This window comes from Podarcis filfolensis, assembly GCF_964270895.1.
Source record: "Podarcis filfolensis genome assembly, chromosome: 2".
Taxonomy (NCBI): domain Eukaryota; kingdom Metazoa; phylum Chordata; class Lepidosauria; order Squamata; family Lacertidae; genus Podarcis; species Podarcis filfolensis.
In genome coordinates this window covers 66,933,850-66,955,862 of record NC_139605.1, presented here as the reverse complement: position 1 = coordinate 66,955,862, position 22,013 = coordinate 66,933,850, and the positions used below count along the sequence as shown (strand labels likewise).

The following is a 22,013-nucleotide window of genomic DNA, read 5'->3' as shown; positions in this document are numbered from 1 at the left end:
ACAACGGAGATGTAATATATGAAGAACCCTAAGAACTGGAACCAGATAGCAGGCTCATTGCTTTGTTGTTGTTTAGTCATTTAGTCGTGTCCGACTCTTCGTGACCCCATGGACCAGAGCACGCCAGGCACTCCTATCTTCCACTGCCTCCCGCAGTTTGGTCAAACTCATGCTGGTAGCTTTGAGAACACTATCCAACCATCTCGTCCTCTGTCATCCCCTTCTCCTTGTGCCCTCAATCTTTCCCAACGTCAGGGTCTTTTCCAGGGAGTCTTCCTCTTCTTATGAGGTGGCCAAAGTATTGGAGCCTCAGCTTCACAATCTGTACTTCCAGTGAGCATATCATTTACCATGGTAAAATAGGTGTGAGTCACTGACACAGAACCTGCCTTGTGCTCCCACCTTTCTTTTTATTTTGGTATGGCAGTAGCACTAACATTTTTATTTTTCCTGCAATGTGGTATGTATAGAGACCAGCCATGCAGGCCTAGGGTTCCTTTCAATACTCCTTATAGGCTGTCTGGCAGTGAGCCACAAATACCCCGACAGCAGCAGTTATTAGAAGTGCTGACTGAGCCTGAGCAGCTAGACCTGCCAGTGCTGCCATTTTCTTTCCTACAAAATGCAGTGAGCTTCACAGAATCATAGAATTGTAGAGTTGGAAGAGACTTGAGGGGAATCTAGTCTAACCCTCTGCAATGTAGAAATTTCAGCTAAAGCAGCTATGACAGATAGCTATCCAAACTCAGCTTTAAAATGTTCAAAGGAGAGTCCACCACCTTCCAAGACGTCCGTTCCATGGTCAAATAGCTCTTACCACCAGAAAGTTCTCACAGTGTTAGGAAAAATTTCCTTTCATGTAACTTGAAGCCATTGGTTTGGGCCCTACCCTCCAGAGCAGGAGAAAAACAAGTTGGCTCCATCTTCCATGTAACAGCCTTTTAGATATTTGAAGATGGCTATCCTATCTCCTCTCTCTCTCCTCTTTTCCAGGCTAAACATCCCCAACTCCCTCAACTGTTCCTCATAAGGCTTGGTTCCAGACTGTTGATCATCTCGGTCGCCCTCCTCTGCACACTTTCCAACTTGTCAATATCCTTTTTAAATTACAGCCCCCAGAACTCTACACCACAGTATGCCAGGTGTGGTCTGACCAAGGCAGAATAGAACAGGACTATTACTTCCCTTGACCTGGACACTATACTTCTGTTGATGGAGCCTAGAATAGCATTAGTTTTTTCTGCTGCTGCACCACACTGTTGACTTGTGTTAAGCTTGTGGTCTACTATAGGTAGGAGTCTGATCAAAACTATCTGGGTTGGCCATTGATATAGGCCAGAAAAGGGCAGGGGCAGAACTTGCATTGTGACACAAAGCAGAAATAATTAATTGAATTCACTGCCACAAGATGTAGCTGTAAGACAAATTCATTAAAAACAGATTTATCAATGGGCATTAGCCACAATGGTTAAATCCAGATCCAGGTGCTCTTGGAAGAAACTGATTTTCTAGATCCATTTCAATCGAGGTTTAGGCCTGGTTTTGGCACAGAAACTGCTTTAGTCACCCTGTCAGGAGAGAGATGGGGAAAGTGTTCGTTCTCCTCAACCTCTCAGCAAGTTTCAATACAATCAACCATTGTATCCTTCGGAGCGGCTATCCAAGCTGGGGTGGGCTGCACCGCTTTGTGGTGGTTCTGGTCCTACTTGGATGGTCATTTCCAAAGGGTGATACTTGGGGAGTGCTTTTTGGCCGTCTGGACCAGGGGTCAGCAAACTTTTTCACCAGGGGGCCAGTCCACTGTCCCTCGGGCCTTGTGGGGGGGGCAGACTATATTTTGGGGGGGTAATGAACTAATTCCTGTGCCCCACAAATAACCCAGAGATGCATTTTAAATAAAAGCACACATTCTACTCATGTAAAAACACGCTGATTCCCGGACCGTCCGCAGGCCGGATTTAGAAGGCGATTGGGACGGATCAGGCCCCCAGGCCTTAGTTTGCCTACCCATGCTCTGGACCCTTCCATGTGGGGTTCTTCAGGGTTTGATTTTATCCCCCATGCTGTTTAACATCTACATGAAACTGCTGACTGGGATCATCCAGAGTTTTGGAGTAAGTTGTCAGCAATATGCTAATGACACACAGCTCTACTTTTCTTTTACATTTGCAGGTATGGCCGTGTATGTATTGGACTGTTGTCTTGCCTTGGTAATGGACTGGATAAGAGCCAATAAACAGAAGCTCAATCCAGATAAGACTAAGGCACTGCTAGTGGGTGGTTTCCTAGACCAGATGGATCAGAGGTTGCCTGCTCTTGATGGGGTTACACTCCCTCTGAAGAAGCAGGTACACAGCTTGAGGGTACTTCTGGGTCCATTACTGTCACTTGAGGCTCAGGTGGCCTCAGTGGCGGGGAGTACGTTCCATCCCTGTCTGGACAGGGATAACCTAATTTCTATCCTCTATGCTCTGGTAACCTCTAGGTTAGATTACTACAATGCGTTATACGTGGGGCTGCATCTGAAGACGGTTCCGAAACTTCAGCTGGTGCAGAATTCAGCAGCCAGGTTGCTGACCAGGGGAAGATGGTTTGACCATACAATGCCAATCTTGGTTCAGCTGCACTGGCTGCCACGTAGTTTACAGGGCCATTTCAAAGCGCTATAAAGCCTTAAATGGTTCAGGACCACCTCTCCACCCCAGACTCTGTGATCATCATCTGAGTCCTTCTTTGGGTGCCCCCTCCATGAAAGGTCTGGAGGGCAGCAACACAAGAACAAACCTTTTAGGTTTGAAGACAGCTATCATATTAAAACACAGTTGCCAACACCACAGTTAAAAATGCTACAATTTTATTATAAAACACACAAAAAATTCAGTTCAGTATAGAGACAGCTGCTCACAAAATATTTCTACAAGCTTGTTTTAAAAAGAACACTTTACACAAAAGCTTAAATGCCTGTGAACCTGTATTCTTGTGGGGATCAGCTGGCAAAAAGAATTTTGTAACATGAGGACAAACTACAAAAAGAACCTGGCTCCATTCCCCACTACAATGTGTGTATTCTTAGGATGTTTGTGTGATTCTTTTGATCTATGCTTCACCGTCTCTAATATAGAGTCTCCATCTCAAAAGTGATGAAAGCAAGTAAAGAAAATGTATGGCAACTTTTTACAGACAGATGGGGATGCTTTGTAAATTTTTGGATACACACTTTAAAAACTGATGGCGTGACACTGGTATTAAATTCCCCTCTCTTTTTCTTGAGTTAAATTTTGACATGAAAAATGCTTTAATGAAAAAGTTGACTAGCATTTCTCTTCTTTCATCTTTTAGCTTTGTGAAAAAGTATTCAGTAAATATTTTATACTACTTTGTATAGAACATTAGTGGGAAATGGTCTGTTTATTTGGCTCCTGGAAAATGATTGCCAAATGTGCAGCTCTGAATTATGTACAGGGTTAGCAAGAGAGAATCTGACCCTAAAACACAACACTGGCCTCATATCATCTCATATCGACCATTTCCTGTTATGCAAAATAGCCAAACGTTGCTCACAAAATACTATAAAAGAGAGTGCCAACTTTGAAGACGTGTGGAAAACTGCTCCTGGTCATGAAGAAGACCTGCTTGGTTGGTGGGCAGGATACTAACTCCTCAGGTGCCAGTGTAGTGGTTAGTGCTGGACTAGGACCTGGGAAATCTGGGTTCAAATCCTCACTCAGCCATCAAGCTCACTGAGCGATCTTGGGTCAGTCACAGTCTCGCAGCCTATCCTTCCTCACAGGGTTGTTGTCACCAGTGTTTTCACCAGCAAGGCTCATGATGCCTCTGAGATGATTGTGCTCTTTTTTTTTTAGACTCCTCAATCCTGTTTTTGACGCCAAATTTAATGCCTTGCATTTCTGTGATCAGGACCAGGCTGCAATCACTCTGAAGTTACAGAACATGCACACATTTCTTTCTCTCAAAATAAAATAAAAACTCAACACAGACAACCTACAATTAACGGGAATTTAAAACACCCCATTGTCCCACTTACTTGATAACAGCAAATTTATTGAATAAATGAATCAATAATGTTAGTTAACTAATGCTATTCAGGTGACAGTTCTTGTCTGTGGTCTTCCAGTTATCAGTTTGCTTTACTTTGAACTCTTTCGTCCAAAACTTCCTTCTTTTTTTCCCTTTTGAGAAAACTGAAGGTGAAGAAGAGCACAATCATCTCAGAGGCATCATGAGCCTTGTTGGTGAGAACACTGGTGACAAGGCAGAAAGGGTACAGGGAACAAACTCCATTAACTTTCCTTTGTTTCTTTAGGGTACCCTAGGTTTTTAATGGTAAAATATGCAAGGGAACAAGACAGTGTTTGGGGAATTTAAAGCTATTCTGCAATGCATGCTTTGGTTTCATGAGTTGCCAACTGAAGCAGGGTGGTGTTAGTTTGGCCATCGAATCAAAAGGAGATGGCAGAACGCATCTTTAAGTGTCTGGTGTGTGTGTTTGAAAGGTTCTATTTAACAATTCAGGGTTCCACTGAACATTTGAGGGAATAGGCCTCAGGGCTTTTGGGGGCTTTAGGAGCAATTCAATAGCTGGAAGCAAGTGAGGACCCAAGGCACAACAAATGGTCGAGAGATTTCTGGAAGGGGTTTGTGTTCCACATAGCATTACTAAAATGGCTCTTTTGGCAAATGGGGAAACATCCTTCTGGGATTTTTAGGAGAATGATTTCTCAGCTTTACAGAAAACAAAACAAGGCTTTTGTAGAGAATCTTGCCAGGGCTTTTGACTGTATCAGTGCATTGCAGCAAAAGTCCAGCAATGCTGATTGTGCACAGATGGAGAGGAGGAAGAGGCAAGATGGAAGGAGCTGAAGCAACTGAAAGCAGGAAGAGGATGCTGGAAAAGATACAGAGGGAGATGCAAAAGTTGAAAGCGGGTCTGACGCACAGCGTTTACAAGGCTGAAGAACAGAGCCATGACACAGCAGAAGGGACTGTTGGTTACAGGATAAACTTGATGAAGATGGCAGGCCTATCTGCCAAAGATGTGGTAAAGCAGGGCACATTGCCAGTGGAGAAAAATGATGCTGGCAAGAGTGTTCATTAGTTGGAAAAGTCAAACAGAGCTCTGGAGCAGCTGATGAGACAGGTGCAAGACATGGAAGTGGAGTGGGAAGAGGAAAGGGAGCAGCACTCCATGGCTGTGGCTGCCAGGAGGCTGGAAACAGATGTAATAATGGATCTGAAGGCCCAAAGGGACTTTGCTAGCAAGAATCATAAGGCAGCCATCAAACAACACTGCAAATTGCAGGCCCAAATGAAAGATTAAATGCACAGCTGAATGATACTTATATGAAATGTTAACACAGGCCATTGAGGATGAGAAGACATCTCTCTCTTGCTGCGTCTGACATTTGGCACACTCCTTTTCATGGAAGCAGAGATTATTCGGTTTGAAGGAGGAACTTGCAGCTGTTGAACATGCTAAATGTCAGGCACAGCAAGAGAGGGATGAGATTGCAGTGCCTGAAGGCTTGGATAGCTCTGCTTGAAGAAGGACCGGAGGAAGAACAATTCAATACTGAGCTGTATCTAAAGGAAGCAGATCTTCAGATTGACCAGATAAAAGCAGACCTAGACATAGAGGATAGTAAAGCCCATGGAGAATGAAAATGCTCACCGGCAGCTTCAGCATTAGAACAAGGAGTTTAAGGCCAAGCTGCAGGAAATGGAGAATACGCCAAAGTTTAAAAACAAGTCTTCCATCACTGTTCTGGAAGCAAGGACAGTACAACTGGAAGAACAGCTGGATGCTAGAACAAAGGTAAATAAAGTCCCCAGCAAGCAGGTGCAATGTACTGAGAAGAAGCAAAAAGGTGTGGTACTGCAAGTGGCTGCCTCAGTTTGGGTTGCTTCACCTCAAAAAGGGTATAATAGAATTGGCAAAGGTTTAGAAAACGGGAACCAAAATGACTGAGGGAATGGATAAACTCCCATATGAGTAAAGGATCACAGCATTTGGGGCTTTTTAGTTTAGAGATGAGGCAAGTAAATGGCAACATAACAGTTGCATGACATGGAGAAAATTGAGGATAAAAGCTTTTTCCCCTCACATAAAACTAGAACTCATGGAGATCCAATGAAGCTGAGTATCAAAAGATTCAGGACAAATAAAGCTACTTCTTTACACAACGCATGAACTAAAGAATTCACTCCCATGAGTGGCAGTGATGGCCAACAGCTTTATGACTTTTAAAAAAAAGGATCAGAAATTTACGGAAGAAAAGTTCATCAATGGCTACTGACCCCGATTGCTGTCTTGTACCTCCCCAGTTGGAGGCAGTATGCTTCTGAATACCAGGTTCTGGAAGCCACAGGAGAGTGTGCTTGCACTCAGGTCCTGCTTCCCAACTTCCCATGGGCATCTGAGTGGCCTCTGTGAGAACAGAATGCTGACCTAGGTGGGCCACTGATTCAGCAGGGGTATTATTATGTTCTTATGAAGAAGAAGAAGAAGAGTTTGGATTTGATATCCCGCTTTATCACTACCCGAAGGAGTCTCAAAGCGGCTAACATTCTCCTTTCCCTTCCTCCCCCACAACAAACACTCTGTGAGGTGAGTGAGGCTGAGAGACTTCAGAAAAGTGTGACCAGCCCAAGGTCACCCAGCAGCTGCATGTGGAGGAGCGGGGACGCGAACCTGGTTCACCAGATTACGAGTCTACTGCTCTTAACCACTACACCACACTGGATTATGAGAATCGTAATGCTGTCAAGGTGACCTTAAGTGAAATTCCCACAAAGCAATGGTTTGGGATGCCTACAAATGGGGGACAAGGGGTTAGCTCCGCTGATTTTGACTTTGAGACAAGAGTCTTAGGCACTCCAAGAAGCCCCAAAGAGACATTCCCTCCGGAGTTCATGAGAGTGGTGGAACCTCTTGTTCACGACAGGGGATAAGTGTGGCTATGACTAGCTTAAAGGGACAAACACAGTCATGCGGGATACATGAGGACAGGTATCAGTAGAGCAGGGCAAAGTACGTAAGGCCAGCTCCTAAGGACTTTAGAACACAAGCAATGCATCTGGGAGGGGCATGGAATGGTGGTGGTGGAAGTGAGTCTCAGTGAAGGAAGTACAGTTGGGGCAGGGCAAAGTAAGAGGCCAGAAAGAAGACAGAAGGGGAAGCGGCAAAGTTATAAAGAAGATGGAAAAAGGGATCTAATGAAGGATACAGAAGAAGGAAGAGTAGAGAGAGAGAGAGCACACAGAAAAGTGAACTCTGAAAGGCCAAAGACAGAAACTGTCACTTAAATAAAAGCAGTTAACTGACAATACAATTCATTTACTCAAGAGATTCACTGTCACGAAATAACCAGCAGGTGTTTGCTGTTGGGTGTTTTAATTGTTCATGAATTATTGTAATTTTTGTTTCCTGGTTGTGTGTGCATTTTTTTTATGACAAGCAAGTAGTTCCTTGATGCGAGAGTGATTGCAGCCTGCTCCTTCTCATCCTGATCACAGAACCCTTAAGCATTATAGCTACATCTAGTCAGATATGCACCTTGTGTACCCAGCCAAGTCAAAGGCCCTGCTTAATGAGGTAAGCCAGATAGCAGGTCACAATGCTCTACATCAGAGCTTTCCAAACTGTATGCCACGACAGATTTGTGTGTCGGCTGCAGCGTGTAGGTGTGTCACACAAATGCTCCCCACACTCCTCGCAGGGCTGGAAAGGAGTTAGTTTGACCTCTGGTTTGCTAGTAAAGCTGAATTGCTGTGACGCGAAATGATGCATGTCTAAAAAGTGTGTCACCAACATGAAAAGTATGGAAAGCTCTGCTCTACGCTCTAGCCCCCCAAGGGTCACAGAAACATTGCCAAGTCCCTTGATGACATCCTTTAAAATGCCTAAAGCACCTAGGACACAGTAAGCCACTGTTTCGTGCTCAGTATTCTCACGATCCTATGACCATCCTCCTGTGCCACCTTGGCAAGATAACCAAAAAGACACCATCCTTCACCACCTTCTTTCTACTGCTGATGCCATCTGCCAAATTAAGCCTCTGGTGACACCTACTTCCCCATCTAGCCATCTCTCCACCACATAACTGCTGGTCTCCACTAAGTGAGCAGGCATATTGATCTTGTCAAGAACCTGGGCATGGAGCAGGCACCACTTGTATCCTAGTGCCTACTCTCCCTGCCACCACAAAGCAGAGACAGACAGGCATATTTGCACTTTGGCTGCTCTAGATACAATATTTGCTTCTCTGCTCTGAGCAGCTGGTCCTTCTCATCTTTAGCAAACCAGTACACAGAGAAGACAATCTGCTAAACATGTTACATGTTAAGACTCTTGACCCTGGGGGAAGACCTTTGAACCAGGCCCCCATACCAATTTCTGGAAGGGCTTTTCTGTGCCAGGTGATCAAAAGGGGAAGAATAAGAGTCTTTAGTACCTTTTAAAATCTGAATCAAGATATACATTTTTTTAATTAAAAAAAACCACCCCATTAAAATCAGTATCCAGTGTAAATATAGACTTATTTAAAATGCATCTTGGAAGTGATCCTTCTTGCAGTGTCAGGATTGCAGTCTTCCATGTTAAGCCGATGGTGTGGCATAATGAAAGCTTGACATTTCTTCTCTTGGACACTAGTGTTGATTCTAAAAGAAAAAGAAAAGCGTGCAGTAGAGGGCAGTTAAGCCAATCACAATTGCATCTATCTGAAATAATGAAATTATTATTTAAAATGTGTAGTTTAGTCATGCATTAAATAAGGCACCTCAGCAATAAGAAATCCTGCAGCAGGGCATGATCGTTCTCAAAGTTTGTAATTTATTATGTATCTCCTGCAGGATGAACGAAAGCCGTACTCCCAGTTTACTGACTTGTAAGCGATTCTAAAATAAGTCATTAACAAGTAAGTAAGTCCAGACTAATTCATACAACCATTTCAGCCCTTGGCAGCTGGCCTACCTACCAGATGCTGTGGTACTTCAACACACATCAGCTCCAACCTGCATAGGCCATCAACATCAACACTAGTTACTACTGTATTACAGTTGTGTGAGGCCAGCTGTGGGTATTAAGTGGCATGTGCACACACCTATGCATAGTATAAATAATAAATCTTGCCATGACCTGAGTTGCTGAAGTCAGCACTGGCTTTCCCCTATGGCTACTATATATTAAAATGATTGTAAGTGAGCCCTGGGACACTGCATTATCATATGTTAGCGTTACTAAAACAGATTTTAATGACTTTTTTAATACAACCAAGCAGACAGTCTGATCAGCACATACCTGTCACATTACATAGTTTTGATTCTTTTCCTGACACTTAAGTCACAACAGATCAAACTGGCTTTCACCTCCTCTACCATATGCTTAGCACAATACTATGTATTGTCTGCAGGGACAATTTTCCATAGTATTTTAGTAAGCAGTAGTGCCATGCAATTATCAAAATGCAATTAGGTGCAACATTTGCTCAAAATTGCACATTTTGTGAATAGTTAAAATTTAATCTAGTGGAATAGAGCTTTGGAAAATAAGGACAACTAGGATTTGGGTAAAGGAAGTCAAAGAACTATTAGGCAAAGGGAAACTAGGGATGTTGGTAGTCTTTAACCTACCTCTAGTTTTTTTCAGCTTTCCCTAAAGCTGCATGCATGCATTCACACTTTTCCCTGCAACCATAAAGACAGAAAATGTTTAATTTATAATGGCACCAGGTTACATAAGTTAATAGCTCTTAATGAAATAAAGTCAAAGGGTTCTATCCAATGGCGGCTTTGCAATGTAATGTGCTGCATGAAAGCAGTTTTTCCAAAGTACTAGAACACTAAGATCAAGAGAGAACTAGGTTACTTTTGGGGAGCTATAATAAAATACTCAAAAACGGATCACAACATTTTCTTTCCAATTGAATTAATTATGTGTATTAAGAGATCCTATTCTGATCCTAAACAGTTTCAGTATTTTCAAAAGTAGGTCCCTTCAGCATTTCAGGTTCCCCACCCCAAAAGTTCCCAAATCATGAATATTCACCTTTTTCATTATCTCATCACGGGTTGTGAAATGTGGTGCATCTTCAACTTCAATTCCCTCAGCCATTTCAGTTACTTTCTCCAAGAGATCTTTGTTGTAGCTGAATAAAAAGAAGAGTAAATGGAATATTTGTCCAATATTTTGCTGTTCCTCTCGGTTCTCAATACTCACAATCCGTGTATGATTTTTAAAAAAGTTTAGCCCTTGTAATTTTAGCAGCTGAAACTGCAGCATACATTCAAGGTAGAAAAGGCTGAAAGGGCGAGTGAGGAAAACTGGGTTCTTCTATCTAGACCAACTCAGTCTTCTTCTTGGATTTTAATTGCATTGCAAGACCAACCTCCCTTGTGTGCTTCACTTATATATGTAGGAACGGATTCAACAAAGTCCTGCCAGTGGAAACCTGTGTGCAAGGGACCTTCACTAGCACAACTGAGTTTCCTCCCTCCAACCCCAACCCACAATTGGCTGCTGGTGGTGGGGGTGTCAGGAAAACCACCAGGAGAGGGCACACTGCTTCACCAGGTAAGCAGGTAAGCAGAATGCTTGCGCTGGTCTGAGCAACCTGTTTAGCACTGCACTGAATTCCTCCCATTATTTCCCCGCCAAGCAGTTAGGAAGTAAATTTTATTAAATTTCTCCTAACAATGCCTGGAACAGATTACTGAAGTGTGAAAAGTATCTGCTCAGTCTTAATAGGGGAAATATTGTTGCCCCTGCGGCTGCAATCTTTACCCTCTCCTTTAAACGCAGCAAGATCGAGGCTTGCTGTAACTTCTAAGTACTGTAAACAAGTATAGGATGATGCTGCTGCATCGGAGCCTTTCAAAACCTGAGTCACATAATATTTTTATACTGAAAACCTACAATATGGCTACAGAAGCAAGGGGATTTCCACGGACAGAAACAGAAACGTTAGCTGCAACTCTCAGCATCAGCAACTGTTAAAAAACTCGCAGGTGGGCAAATATGGAAGGGAACCATGTGTGCGTGCCTGTAAAAGCACGTGGGGTGCGTATTGTCCCCCTTTTTTTACTATTATTATATAATGTGTTTTGTGATTTATGTTGTAAACCGCCCTGTGGTCTTTGGATTAAAGGGGGTATATAAATTTAATAAGTAAAAAAAAAACCAAGGGAGCGGAAGTTAGACTCTGCCGCCACATGCCGCTAGTCCTCTGGAAGGCGGGAGGGAGAGGGGGCGGTACCTGCATCCCATGAAGATGTGATTGGCCCAAACCATAGAGAGCGAGAGCAGCTGGTCCACGCGGAGCGGAGAGAGCGCCTCCCCATCTCCCGGCGGATAATTGCGCACGATGAAGGCACGCCGCGCCTGCCAGTGCTTGTCGTTTTCCGAGTAGGAGCGGAACTGCTCGGGGAACTCGGCCTCGCAGTCGTCGCTCAGCATCCCTCTCCCTCTTCCGTCCTCTATAGCCCGCCAGAAAATAAAAAGGGAGGGGGGACTGCGGGGAAACGGATATGACGCACCCGTTCGAAAGCGAGGGCGGGGAAGAAAGCAGGAAGAATAACATTGCCGCTCTGGCCTTGCCCTCTCTACTCCTCCGGTGCACCTCCGGCTGCTGAATGCGCCGCGCACCCCCCACGCCCGCGCTCTGGTCAGGTCGCGCATGCGCTGTGGGGCCGTATGGGATCATCTTCCGTTCCCCAGCTCGCTTGGGGCTGTGGGATCGCGAGTTCAGTTGAGGCGTCTCAAATGGACGTCGTTTACATCTCTTCGGCCCCCCCTCCACGCCCACTGCTGTCAGCATGAAACTGCCCCCACCCATCCTGTGTTTTCATGTGTTTCCTACGTCCCCGGCTTCCTTTTCCTACGCTGGCGATTCCATAGCCCCGCCTGACGTCATCGGGATGCCAACTGCGCTGCGTCCCTTTCCCGCCCTCTCTGCGTCGCCTCACAGGAGGAGGAGAGGGGCTGCGTTTGACTGCGCCAGATCCACGCAAAGGAATGTGCAGATTACGTGTTTTAACGCCCCCGACCCTAAAGCCTCAGATTCTTCCAAAGCACTTCACTCACTGATCTCTGAGGGGCTTAGCTTCTGGGGAAACGTGAGCCCATGATGTGCCTGCACACGTTATGCGTCAACCTTGATGCAGAGAGCCAATTCTAACTACAAAACAGAAAGGAGATGCCCGCGCTTGTGCTCACACTCCTGAATCTGCCCCCACAGGGATTATAATCCCCTGAACCCAGTATCCCGAGTTGGATCTTTGCTTCAGACTCAGACAGGCTACCCTCTTAAATGTCAACTGACCAGTACTTTTTTCCCCTGGGGGTACTCAAGATACACAGTACTGGCACCTTTCTTTCCAAAATGTTAAAAGTGTGGCATTTAACTGTAACAACTTCATGGTGAGTACTGGCACCTTTTTTCATTAAAAAAGCACTGCAAATAATTATGTTAATTAAAACCACTGTTCCAACAGAGTAGTCAGGCCATCCTATGGAAGCCTAGCTAGGCAGGTAAAGACAAAATGCCCCACAAGGTTCAAGAATGACAGTTTACTCCAGTGTACGTCATACAGCATTAGATGATCATCTCTGAAAGGGAATTAAACCATATGATGTGGTTTGGGGATTAGATTATGCAGGAACAAGCCTTATTTCATAGCACAAGGCTATGCAGGTGTAAGTGTGCATTGGGTGGCAGCCATTTAACTTCCTGCCCACATCTTTAATTTTTAAGGCAAGGATGGGAACCTCTGGCCTTCCAGATGTTGGTTTGCAGCTCCCATCACCCCTGACCAATAGCCATTTTGGCTGAGGCTGATGGAAGTTAAGAGTTCAACAACATCTGGAATGACACAGGTTCCCTATCCTTAATAATCTAAAACGGCATAGTCAAAACATGGCCTTTAATTATTTTCCCTTCCTCTTAACTGTACTTAGAGAGGCTAGTGCACACACATTACAGAGGCTAATGTGCACACAAAGCCCATTATTGCAAAGTGTATCCTAAATCCCTGAAACTAAACTAATTCCAGAGCCTCACCAGATCTCCTATTGCTGAAACCCTGTTTGTTCAGGTAAAAATAACTCCTCGTTGATTTCCACTATCATTCCACTGTCCCCTAAATCCCCAAGGCCTAATTTAACAGAAATATCTGAGAAGAGAAGAAGACACTTGGGGCCACTACAAGGCTGTGTCATGTTCTATAGTGTAATTAGCTCTGCAAAGCCAATAGATTTCCTTATAGCACATTCCAGCTAATACATCAAGGGACAAATCAAGGGGGAGTATGAGCACTTTCTGGTTCTCTGTTGAGCCCCCCTAATGTACAGCAGGAGCTTCAGTTTAGACTGGCTACCCCATTTACTAGTCCTTTTATATTGAAAACATGCTACTTTGCACCAATCTCTATCAACATGATGCCACCCCCCCTTCCCCATTTATTATGATGACTTTTTTTCCTATTTAAGCTGTGTAGTCCATCTCTCCATAGCCTTGTATTATGCTGATGGGCTTCCCACTTCTGTCTCATTTCCTATAAAAGTCCCATCTCCCACCCTTTAGGTAATTAAGACTGCAATCCAATACACACTTACATGAAAGTATGTCCCATCCAGCTCAGTGGGGCTTAATTCTGAGTAGACATGTTTGGGATTGTGCTATAAAACAGCAATCCTAAACACTAGGGCATAAGTCCTATTGAATTCAGTGGGATTTCTTTCTGAATAACAATGCTTGGAAGTGGGCTGAACAAACTTCAGCAGCTTGCAAGGAATGCCATTCTTCAGATGAGCTGAGGTTGAGCTACTGTATCATATGAGTTGGTCCAAATTATTACTTTCCTGTTGCCTGTGCTCAATAAAAATAAACCCTCACACAGCATGTAGATACAAGTTAGCAATGTCTGGAGTTGAATATTTATAGTATTTGACGGTTGCAGAATGTTCAGCAAGCTTCCCTTGCTACTGGAGCAACCCAGGCACAATAATCACAGGCATCTTCCAGATGTCTTTAGAAAACAACAACAGTGAAATTGATGTGGGTTTCATTTTCCATTCTCATCGTATTCTAAGCAGTCAGGGTGAGGGGGTGAATTTCTAGAATCTGCTTCAGTTTAAAAAGAGTGGCTTCATGCAGCATTCCCTTGCTGCTTTGCCTTTTTGGTTTCAATTCTTTACCACTGTCTTCCATGTGGGGCACTTTGATTCCTGTGCTGTCTGTCAGAGATGCAGTACATAAGCGAGGGTGCCATATTTTTCAAAATGTGATTTAAGCCAGCCTGCATTTTAAGCCTATCTATGAAAAAACTGGTCTTCAGAAAAGCAGGTTCTCAGGCTTGCATGCATCTTTATTTACTATAGATTGGCATAAGGCTGAAATTGTATTCATGCTCTCACCTGGAACTCACTTCCAAGTAGACATATATAGGAATGAGGGGTACATTTACAAAAATAAATAAATGTTGGAACCTTTCTCAGGACCAGCTGACAGCATCCTAACAATAGATGGTGTTTGGTTGCAGATACTGCCATTTTGGTTGCCTATGTGCATACCTTGCCATTCCTATTGTTAAGCCTGCCTGTTTCCAAGTTCTGTTTCTCTCAAATTACAAAAACACACACATGCAGACATTGTATTCTGCTAGGATAGCCTTCTACCTACCTGCTCCCATTTTTAACCTTATCCATAGTCATCTGCCTAGCCTTAGTACATTATGGGCTAGTACATACTTGCACTTGTCCCATGCCTAGAAAGCATTGGTCCGAGAGGCTTTCCATTGGTCCCACTCCTTTCCCAGGGAAAATCCGCTCTTTAATTCTAAATCAGAGCAAAATGTCAATCCGGAGAAACCCCAAAATGCTGTTTGCTCCGAATGAGAGGTAAAGAGCAGTTTTCCCCAGGGGAAAGCTGCAAGATAAGAGGAAGTGTGGCTAAGCCCTCAGCCTACATTGCAGCAGTTCACTTCCAAACACTATCCAGCTCAGCTCCCGGTTTTCTCTTCTTGTTTGCTTATGTGGCCCAATCTTGGCCAATAAGAATATGTGTGCTAGGAATATTCCCATTCCCTCTAGCATACTTGGGATATAGCCTAAGTGTACAGGAACTTCCTGTTTCAGGGCAAATAACCAGCAGAATGACCTATATTGATGTGGAAGCCTATGGTGCAGTTTCCATGCTCTTGCTTTCATTGAGTGCCAATTGCATTAGCTGGACAGTACTAGGGATGGGATGATACCTAGAAGGAGAAAAGGAAGTGGCAAAATACACTTGGTGGGGCATACTTGGGACTGTAGAGGAATGGGGAGTGGGAAGAAATGTTGGATTAGCTGTGAATGCCATTTCTTAGGGTTTATTTTCTGCCTGACCCACGGAAATGTAGCAGGTGGTTTCCCCTGAAAAAATGAAAACGAACTATTGGTGAAACGAAAAGGTAAAAATCTTAATCCTTGTACAACACAGTCCTATGCATGTCTGCTCGGAAGGAAGCCCCATTGAGTTCATTGGGACATGACCCCAATTAAGTAGGAATAGGATTGCAGTTTGTTATACAAAGGAGAAGCACTGTAAGGTGAAAAGGTGACAACCCCATAAACATCAAGAAAGTCGGGTGAGATTGCTTGTAATTTTTTTGTAGCACAAACTACTACATTAAATAGCTTTATTAGGGATAATGTGGAGAGACAAAGCATGTGTTGGGGTAAAAAATATGTTCTAAATTATTTGTGTAGGTAGCATTCCACAGCTTTACAGCCAAGAGATCAGTTGTATTGAGCAATCTGAGAGATTGGAGAAGACTTTATTCTTAAATTCATGTCTGCTGAACCTATAACTGTAGGTATAAAACAAGGAAGAGTGTGTTTGCAACACTATACAGCCAATCTGCAACACTCTCTCTACTGTGGCTGTCTGGCACAGCACTGTATCATCCCTCCAGTTCTTTCTTTCTCTTCTTCTTCTTCTAGAGGGTGAACCTTGGCCTCTTCAAACTGGATGTTGTCTAGTCCTGGAAACCACTGTCAGTTTTGACATGTATTCAAGATAATATGTATGTTCAGGGCTGTTAGTTTGCCAGCAGTTTCTTTTGCTGTATTGCGTCTTTCGTATCACACTTAACCATGAGCAAAGAACATACACAAGGAAAAAACTTTTAAAGATAAGAGCTGTAATTAACATCATAAGACTGTAGAAACAATCATATGCCCCAGAGATTTCCTGTCATTCTTGTCTCTCACCCACCCCCATTGCATTTTTAAAGCAGTATATTTTGTTGGCTGTTGAATGAAAATTAATATTCTGGTCCTTCATCTCGTTATCTATATGTCTGTTAAAATGGCATCTCTGGGTTGATACAAAGCACTTGTAACATAAGCAGCAGAAGACTGACAAAAGTGATGATTATCTATGTGTCTTCATATATTTCTCTCAGGGGTTTCTAGTAGTTTAACCAAACTGCTAGCTGATTAATACTTTTTGTAGGCCAGAGAAATCATTCTTTAAAAAAATGGGATGGCTTTTTCATGTAGTTTAAACATTTGAAACTGGGAAATGAATTTTACTGAAGGCAAACGATATTAAAGGATGGAATCCTAATGCACACATAAAGGGGGGGGGTAAATCCTTTTGAAAACAGCAGAATTTAGAACTAAGCAAACGTGCATAGGCTTGTGGTGTTGGGCTGCAATCCTGCACATTCAGCTGGGATTAAGAGCAACATGGTGAATTTATGAGTGAATATGCTTAGGGTTATGCAGCACAAAAGGCTCTTAAATGGAGGTGGAGCAATTCTTGGTCTAGTTCTCTGGCTTTTCTAGTCAGGGACGTACCTAGTGGTTGGTTAGGTTGGCACCCACCAAGGGGGCAGGTCAGGGGAGAAAGTGCAAAAATTGTGCTTCTCTTTTTGCTTTGACTGGGGAATCTGGGTGCTGATATGGGCCGTTGCAGCAACCCTGCAGAGTCCCCTCCCCAGTCCACCAGCAGCACTGGTGGTTAGTTTGCACAATGGGGCTCCCAGTGAGGACACCACTGCTTGGCACTCCATTCTCATGTGGTGCTGCTCCCCACCCTCCGCTCCTTCTGCTTGCCCCAAGAATGGCCTTTCAGCTGATATGGTGACTGAGAAACGTTAGGTGAGGCTCTTATTTTACCACAGCCAAGTCACTTTTCCTTGGTTTCTTTGCCGCCTTGACCAATTTCCAACATGCACACTGCTGCATGTTTACGCCAGAGAGCAACAGCCATTGACTTAAGTGGGGTTTACGTCTGAGAAAAGTGTGCACTGGAGCACAACCTTCAAGTTGGTGCATTGTCAGAAGTAACGAAAAGGCAAGCAAGGTATTGTCAGAGGTTTCTGCCTCTGGCTTACCAGATTTAAGTTGCAGACCTGTGTACTGGGTTTTTGGGGAGTAAGCCCCATTGAACTCAGTGGGATTTACTTTTGACTAGACATTTATAGGATCATGCTGTTAAACACCCAGTTTAAGAGTCATTTGTGATTATTGAATTACATCATTTCTCCTCCTGGTGATGGGTGTGTGTGTGTCGATACATCTCCTTGCCAGGCGTGCAAGAGACCAGGGTGAGGTGCGCAGATACAGCTCCTTGCCAGGGGCACAAAGGAGCCTAGGTTTCTAGTAACCTGGGAAGCTGTCTCATCTAGCTCAGCATCCTCTAAATACCAGCTAGGGTAGTGGCTCTCCAGGATTTCAGTCAGGAGCCTTTCCAAGTACTACCTGGAGTTGGCAGGTTGGGGATAGAACCTTGGACTTGAACCTTATAGGAGGAAAAGCTGCTTAGGTAGGGGAATGATTTGCAGTGAGCAACCTATAGATGGAGGAATGGCTTCATCAGCCCTTTGTCTTCTCCCCTGCTACAAATAACACCTTCCTGAAGTATTGCATCTTAGCCTGGCTGGACAACTGTGTGAGCTGAGCTTGGGTTCCGGGATCTTTTCAAGTTTCCAGGACTGGGTATGAGCAAGTTGCATGGGTGACCCATTCCAGCTACTGGTGATATTTATTTAATTGCATTTATATCACACCTTTTACTCCAAGGAGCTCAGGGCAGCATAGGTGGTTCTCTCTGCCCACATTGTATCCTCACAACAACATTGTAGGCTGAGAGATTGTAGCTAGCCAATGGTCACATCCTGAGCTTCGGGACTCAGCGGAGACATGAGACATGCTCCTTGTCCAACACTCTAATCTTGTACTACATAAACCGCTTAGAGGTTTTTGATGATTAAGTGGTATATTAGACAAAGATACGGCTAAAGGGAAACACCCATGGTCTAAACAACACAGAATATTGGGTCACCTTAAAGACCTACACATTTATTGTGGCATAAGCTTTCGAAGACTACAGTCTGCTTCATCATTATGGCTAGAGACACTATACCCATGACTGTGAGTTGTTGGGGAATACCAGTGAAGAGTGGTGTTGTGCTCATTTTCCTCTTGTGCGCTTCCCATAGGCAACTGGTTGGCCACTGTGAGAACAGGGTGCTGGACTACATCATTTGATCCAATGGGGCTCTTACGTTCTTCAAAATATCTTGGATAGCTGCACTAGGAAGAAACCTCTGTGTGGGAGACACTATCACTTTAAGAGGATTATGCTTAAATGTATTGCTTGTGGGATCCGAAAAGAGCCTTCAGTAGGAAATGATCTGGGGGCAGCAGTGACTATAGTTTTTCTATTAATGCTTTATTTTGTAAATAGTTAATAAAAATTGGTTTGCTGCATTTTGAACCCTGATGGTATAAATACAACTACCTCTGGCTGAGTTCTGCTGGCATCTGAAGCAAGACAGTACAAGGCTAGACAAGCCATCATCTGACTTGGAATAAGACAGAGTTCACATGTTTCTGTGATAGGGTGGAGCTGAAACAACTTGAAGAAGCTCTGTGGCTTTTGCTGCTGCTGCATTTTCACCATCCAGGCGACTGGCTTGGAAGCCCTCCAAGTGGTTTAGGAATATGGTCTTCTGTGATTACATTCTGTTAGCCAGAATTGGTTGTGATCATTCATTTCCTGTGTTCAGCTGTTATGCAATGTTTCTGTGTTTTGATGAAGAGGTGCTGGAGGAAGTGAGCATTGTTATAGTTAGTGGGAGAAACAAAAGCTTTTGAACTTCAAATTTCTGGGAATAAAAAAAAAAGTACCTCCTACTGTTTTCTGGGAAAAGTAGACAGAAGAAAACCTCTCATTCTACAGTGTTGTGCAGAACTGTCATATGCAGTTCTTGGGAAGTAGTTGGCTAAATTCTGCACTGTTCTTTCAAAACCTTTGGCAGCGAACCAGAGGACCAACCAACAGCATGAGGAACAAACTCTGTACCAACAAACATCATCCCCAACAGAAGACATTCTTGTGTTACATTTTGTAGTGGGGAAAACATTTCCCTCCCCTTTTAAAGAAAATAAATGGTGTGTAGGGAAGGTGTTTCCTTCTGCTGATGCAAATGAAATCAAATATATGCGTAATGCTTACAGTGTATTTGAAATATTGATTGCCCTAGATTGCTGAAGAATTCAGACTCATCACATAAACTACAGCTAGGTGTGATGCTAATATGCCATTGATGGCTTCACTCCATTTAGAGAAAGGATAAGGAAGCTTTCAGTGGAAGTTGTGCATCCTCTACGTTTGGGGAGCTAGTCATCACACTGTTTCATAAATCTCGTCGAAATTAAATTTGGTCATACAGTTCCTATGACAATTTCTGAAGAGCAAGCATGCAATGTGTAAGAATGTGGATGGGGTGAGAAACAATACACTACTTGCAGCAGTTTTGTGCAGCCTCCAGGACCTTGACAGATAACAGAAAACCTCAACCTTCCTATTAAAAATGGTCCTTGTGGATTTAGATACCTGGCACTTGAAAATAAGATGGCAAAATAGGTTACAGGCTTAGGTCATCCTCTATCCTGAAATCAGTTTTATAATTATGTGAGTGGTTTCTTGGTGGTTTGAGCCTACACAGAGATGGCTATGGGCAGAATTTGTGCATTTGCAGGGGGTTGGACTAGATGACCCTTGGGTCCCTTCCAACACTACAGTTCTATGATTCTATGGTGAGAATGTTCACTTCTCCAAGTTCACTTTGAGATGTTGGTGTCATCCAGAAGGAAAGGGGATGACAAAGATACAGGGGCTGAAAGAAGGGGTGGTGGTGGTTAAAGGGCAGAAACACAGTTTTGAATGTCACCAATGTAAAGGCTGCAGTTGAGGCCATGAGAATGAATATGAACTAAGAGATATTGTAGACTAGTGTGGTTGCCGCAGGGCCTCTATGAGAAATAGATTGGAGTAGAGACAGTAACAATGTAAGTGGTGAGGCCATAAGCATCAAAGCAGGCCACACAATTGGAAACCTCTTGAAAAATATACCAAGGAAGATTGTCATTACCATTTCCTCTTATTTATTCATCTAATCAATTCATTTATAAATCACTTGCCATGAGGCACCCCAAGATAATTTATGATGTAACTTACATAAAACAGTTACGTAGATTAAAACAATTGCATATATTACTAACATGCAGCTAGTAAACTGAAATGCTTTTCATTTCTCGCTTATCAAGGCTGTTTCAGTAGCCTTAGAAATGCCAGGTAAGAGTCGTGGCCGTGCTTGGGATTACTGCCCCTGCTGTAAGATTTTTATTATCTATTTTTTTAACAAAAAAGCAGAGTCGTCAACTCCCATTAACCAAGCCTAGTTGTGTGTCCAGCATTCTGTGCTGAACACTTTACCCTCATTTATCCCATGATGTGCAGGAAGGCAGGAGACGGGAGCAATCTCCCATTCTTGTTAACGGGAATTGTGTACCTCATTCTCTGTGCATTGTGCTGAGAATGAACGGGGAAAGACGTGTTTGGAATCAGCAAAAAGCTTCTTCTATTCAGCTGGAAGAAAGCGCTGGCTAGAGCTGGCGAGTAGAGGGAAGAATTGGAAACAATTGCTTAAAAAGAGAATCGGTTGGATTTCTCCCCAAATTTCTGCTGAGGCAATGACAATTTGGAAGTGTTTTGCAGCCTTGCTCCCAACCTGGTTGATAACCTTTGTGTTGTGTGCAATAGTGCTGCTACCAGCACTTTCATTGGTACGTCAGTTTTTCATCTGTGCTAGCTAATGACTAAAACAGCCACGGTAACGCAGTTGCTTATTTTCCAATATAATTATTTCTGAGCACTCCTACATTTGCTGCTTATCCCAGGGGATGGGCTCTCTGCTGTGCTGCTTTGATAGAGCAGTCCTTTGCATTCTTCTACACCTTCCCTTCAGGTGTGGCAAATCAGGTTGGCAGCACCGCACTGTTTTCAAGCTCTGGTGGCATCCCACCCCTTCTTCTTGGCTCTTAGGCTGGCTCTGTAATTAAGCAGGAGGTGGCAGGTAAACACTGACTTGTACACCCCTAATGATGCTACCTTCTGCCTTGACTGAAGACCCGAGAGCGTCCTAAGCATTAATGAACAAAGCCTCACAATGCCACCGAGAGCAAAAGCAATGGGGAATTAAGGCCCTGTTTACTCGAGCTGTTTGTGAGCAGTTAAGAGCAAAACCGTGTCATTGTGCAGCAAAGGCAATCAGAGAGCCACTAATACAGACTCCAGAGTGCATGCTGCTCACCCAAAGAAATATGTGAAGTGCTGCATGTTATTCCAACCAATGTTAAAAATTTAGAAGGAACCCAAAAAGACATCTGGTTAACTTCTTCAGGGTGGGACCTTGCTTCTCTCTCTCTCTCTCTCTCTCTCTCTCTCTCTCTCTCAGGTTTCTTTATTTGAAACCTATGATCTTCAGGGAAACATACTGGGATAGTTACCAGCACACCCTAGACATGGATGTGATAGGCAAAGCCAGCAATACCACAAAGATGGGTGCCATGTCAGATTTCAGGAAGGGACTGAAATCCAATGGGATGTGGGTTTCCTAGAGGCATCTGGGTGGCTGCCTCTGTGGGAAGGAGGATGCTGGCA

General features: G+C 43.7%; 1 protein-coding gene and 1 long non-coding RNA gene across 4 annotated transcripts in view; one reads left to right on the top strand and one right to left on the bottom strand.

Moving 5' to 3' along the window:
- Nucleotides 1-8,472: 8,472 nt before the first annotated feature.
- CDKN2AIPNL (CDKN2A interacting protein N-terminal like) lies at nt 8,473-11,553 on the bottom strand. Of its 2 annotated transcripts, XM_083600058.1 has the most exons (4): nt 11,274-11,553; nt 10,067-10,166; nt 9,652-9,705; nt 8,473-8,679 (listed from the first exon to the last, which is right to left on the bottom strand). In XM_083600058.1, the coding sequence occupies exons 1-3, from the start codon at nt 11,471-11,473 to the stop codon at nt 9,694-9,696; spliced, it is 312 nt and encodes a 103-aa protein (XP_083456184.1). In that variant the 5' UTR covers nt 11,474-11,553; the 3' UTR covers nt 8,473-8,679; nt 9,652-9,693. The 2 variants fall into 2 exon arrangements, with proteins under 2 accessions (XP_083456184.1, XP_083456185.1); XM_083600059.1 differs by lacking the exon at nt 9,652-9,705 and having other exon boundaries at nt 11,274-11,550.
- A 135-nt stretch (nt 11,554-11,688) lies between these two features.
- Nucleotides 11,689-22,013, top strand: part of LOC310756304 — a 54,614-nt gene continuing 44,289 nt past the window's right edge. For both annotated transcript variants that reach the window (XR_014544792.1, XR_014544793.1), the window contains exon 1: nt 11,689-12,436. This is a non-coding gene — a long non-coding RNA (uncharacterized lncRNA). The remainder of the gene's footprint in view (nt 12,437-22,013) is intronic.

Bases quoted from the DNA above. Each gene is read 5' to 3' on its own strand.
- CDKN2AIPNL (XM_083600058.1), bottom strand. From the start codon at position 11,473: ATGCTGAGCGACGACTGCGAGGCCGAGTTCCCCGAGCAGTTCCGCTCC. The intron at 10,167-11,273 runs GTACCGCCCCCT...CTTTTTATTCAG, and splicing joins CACATCTTCATGGGATGCAG to CTACAACAAAGATCTCTTGG.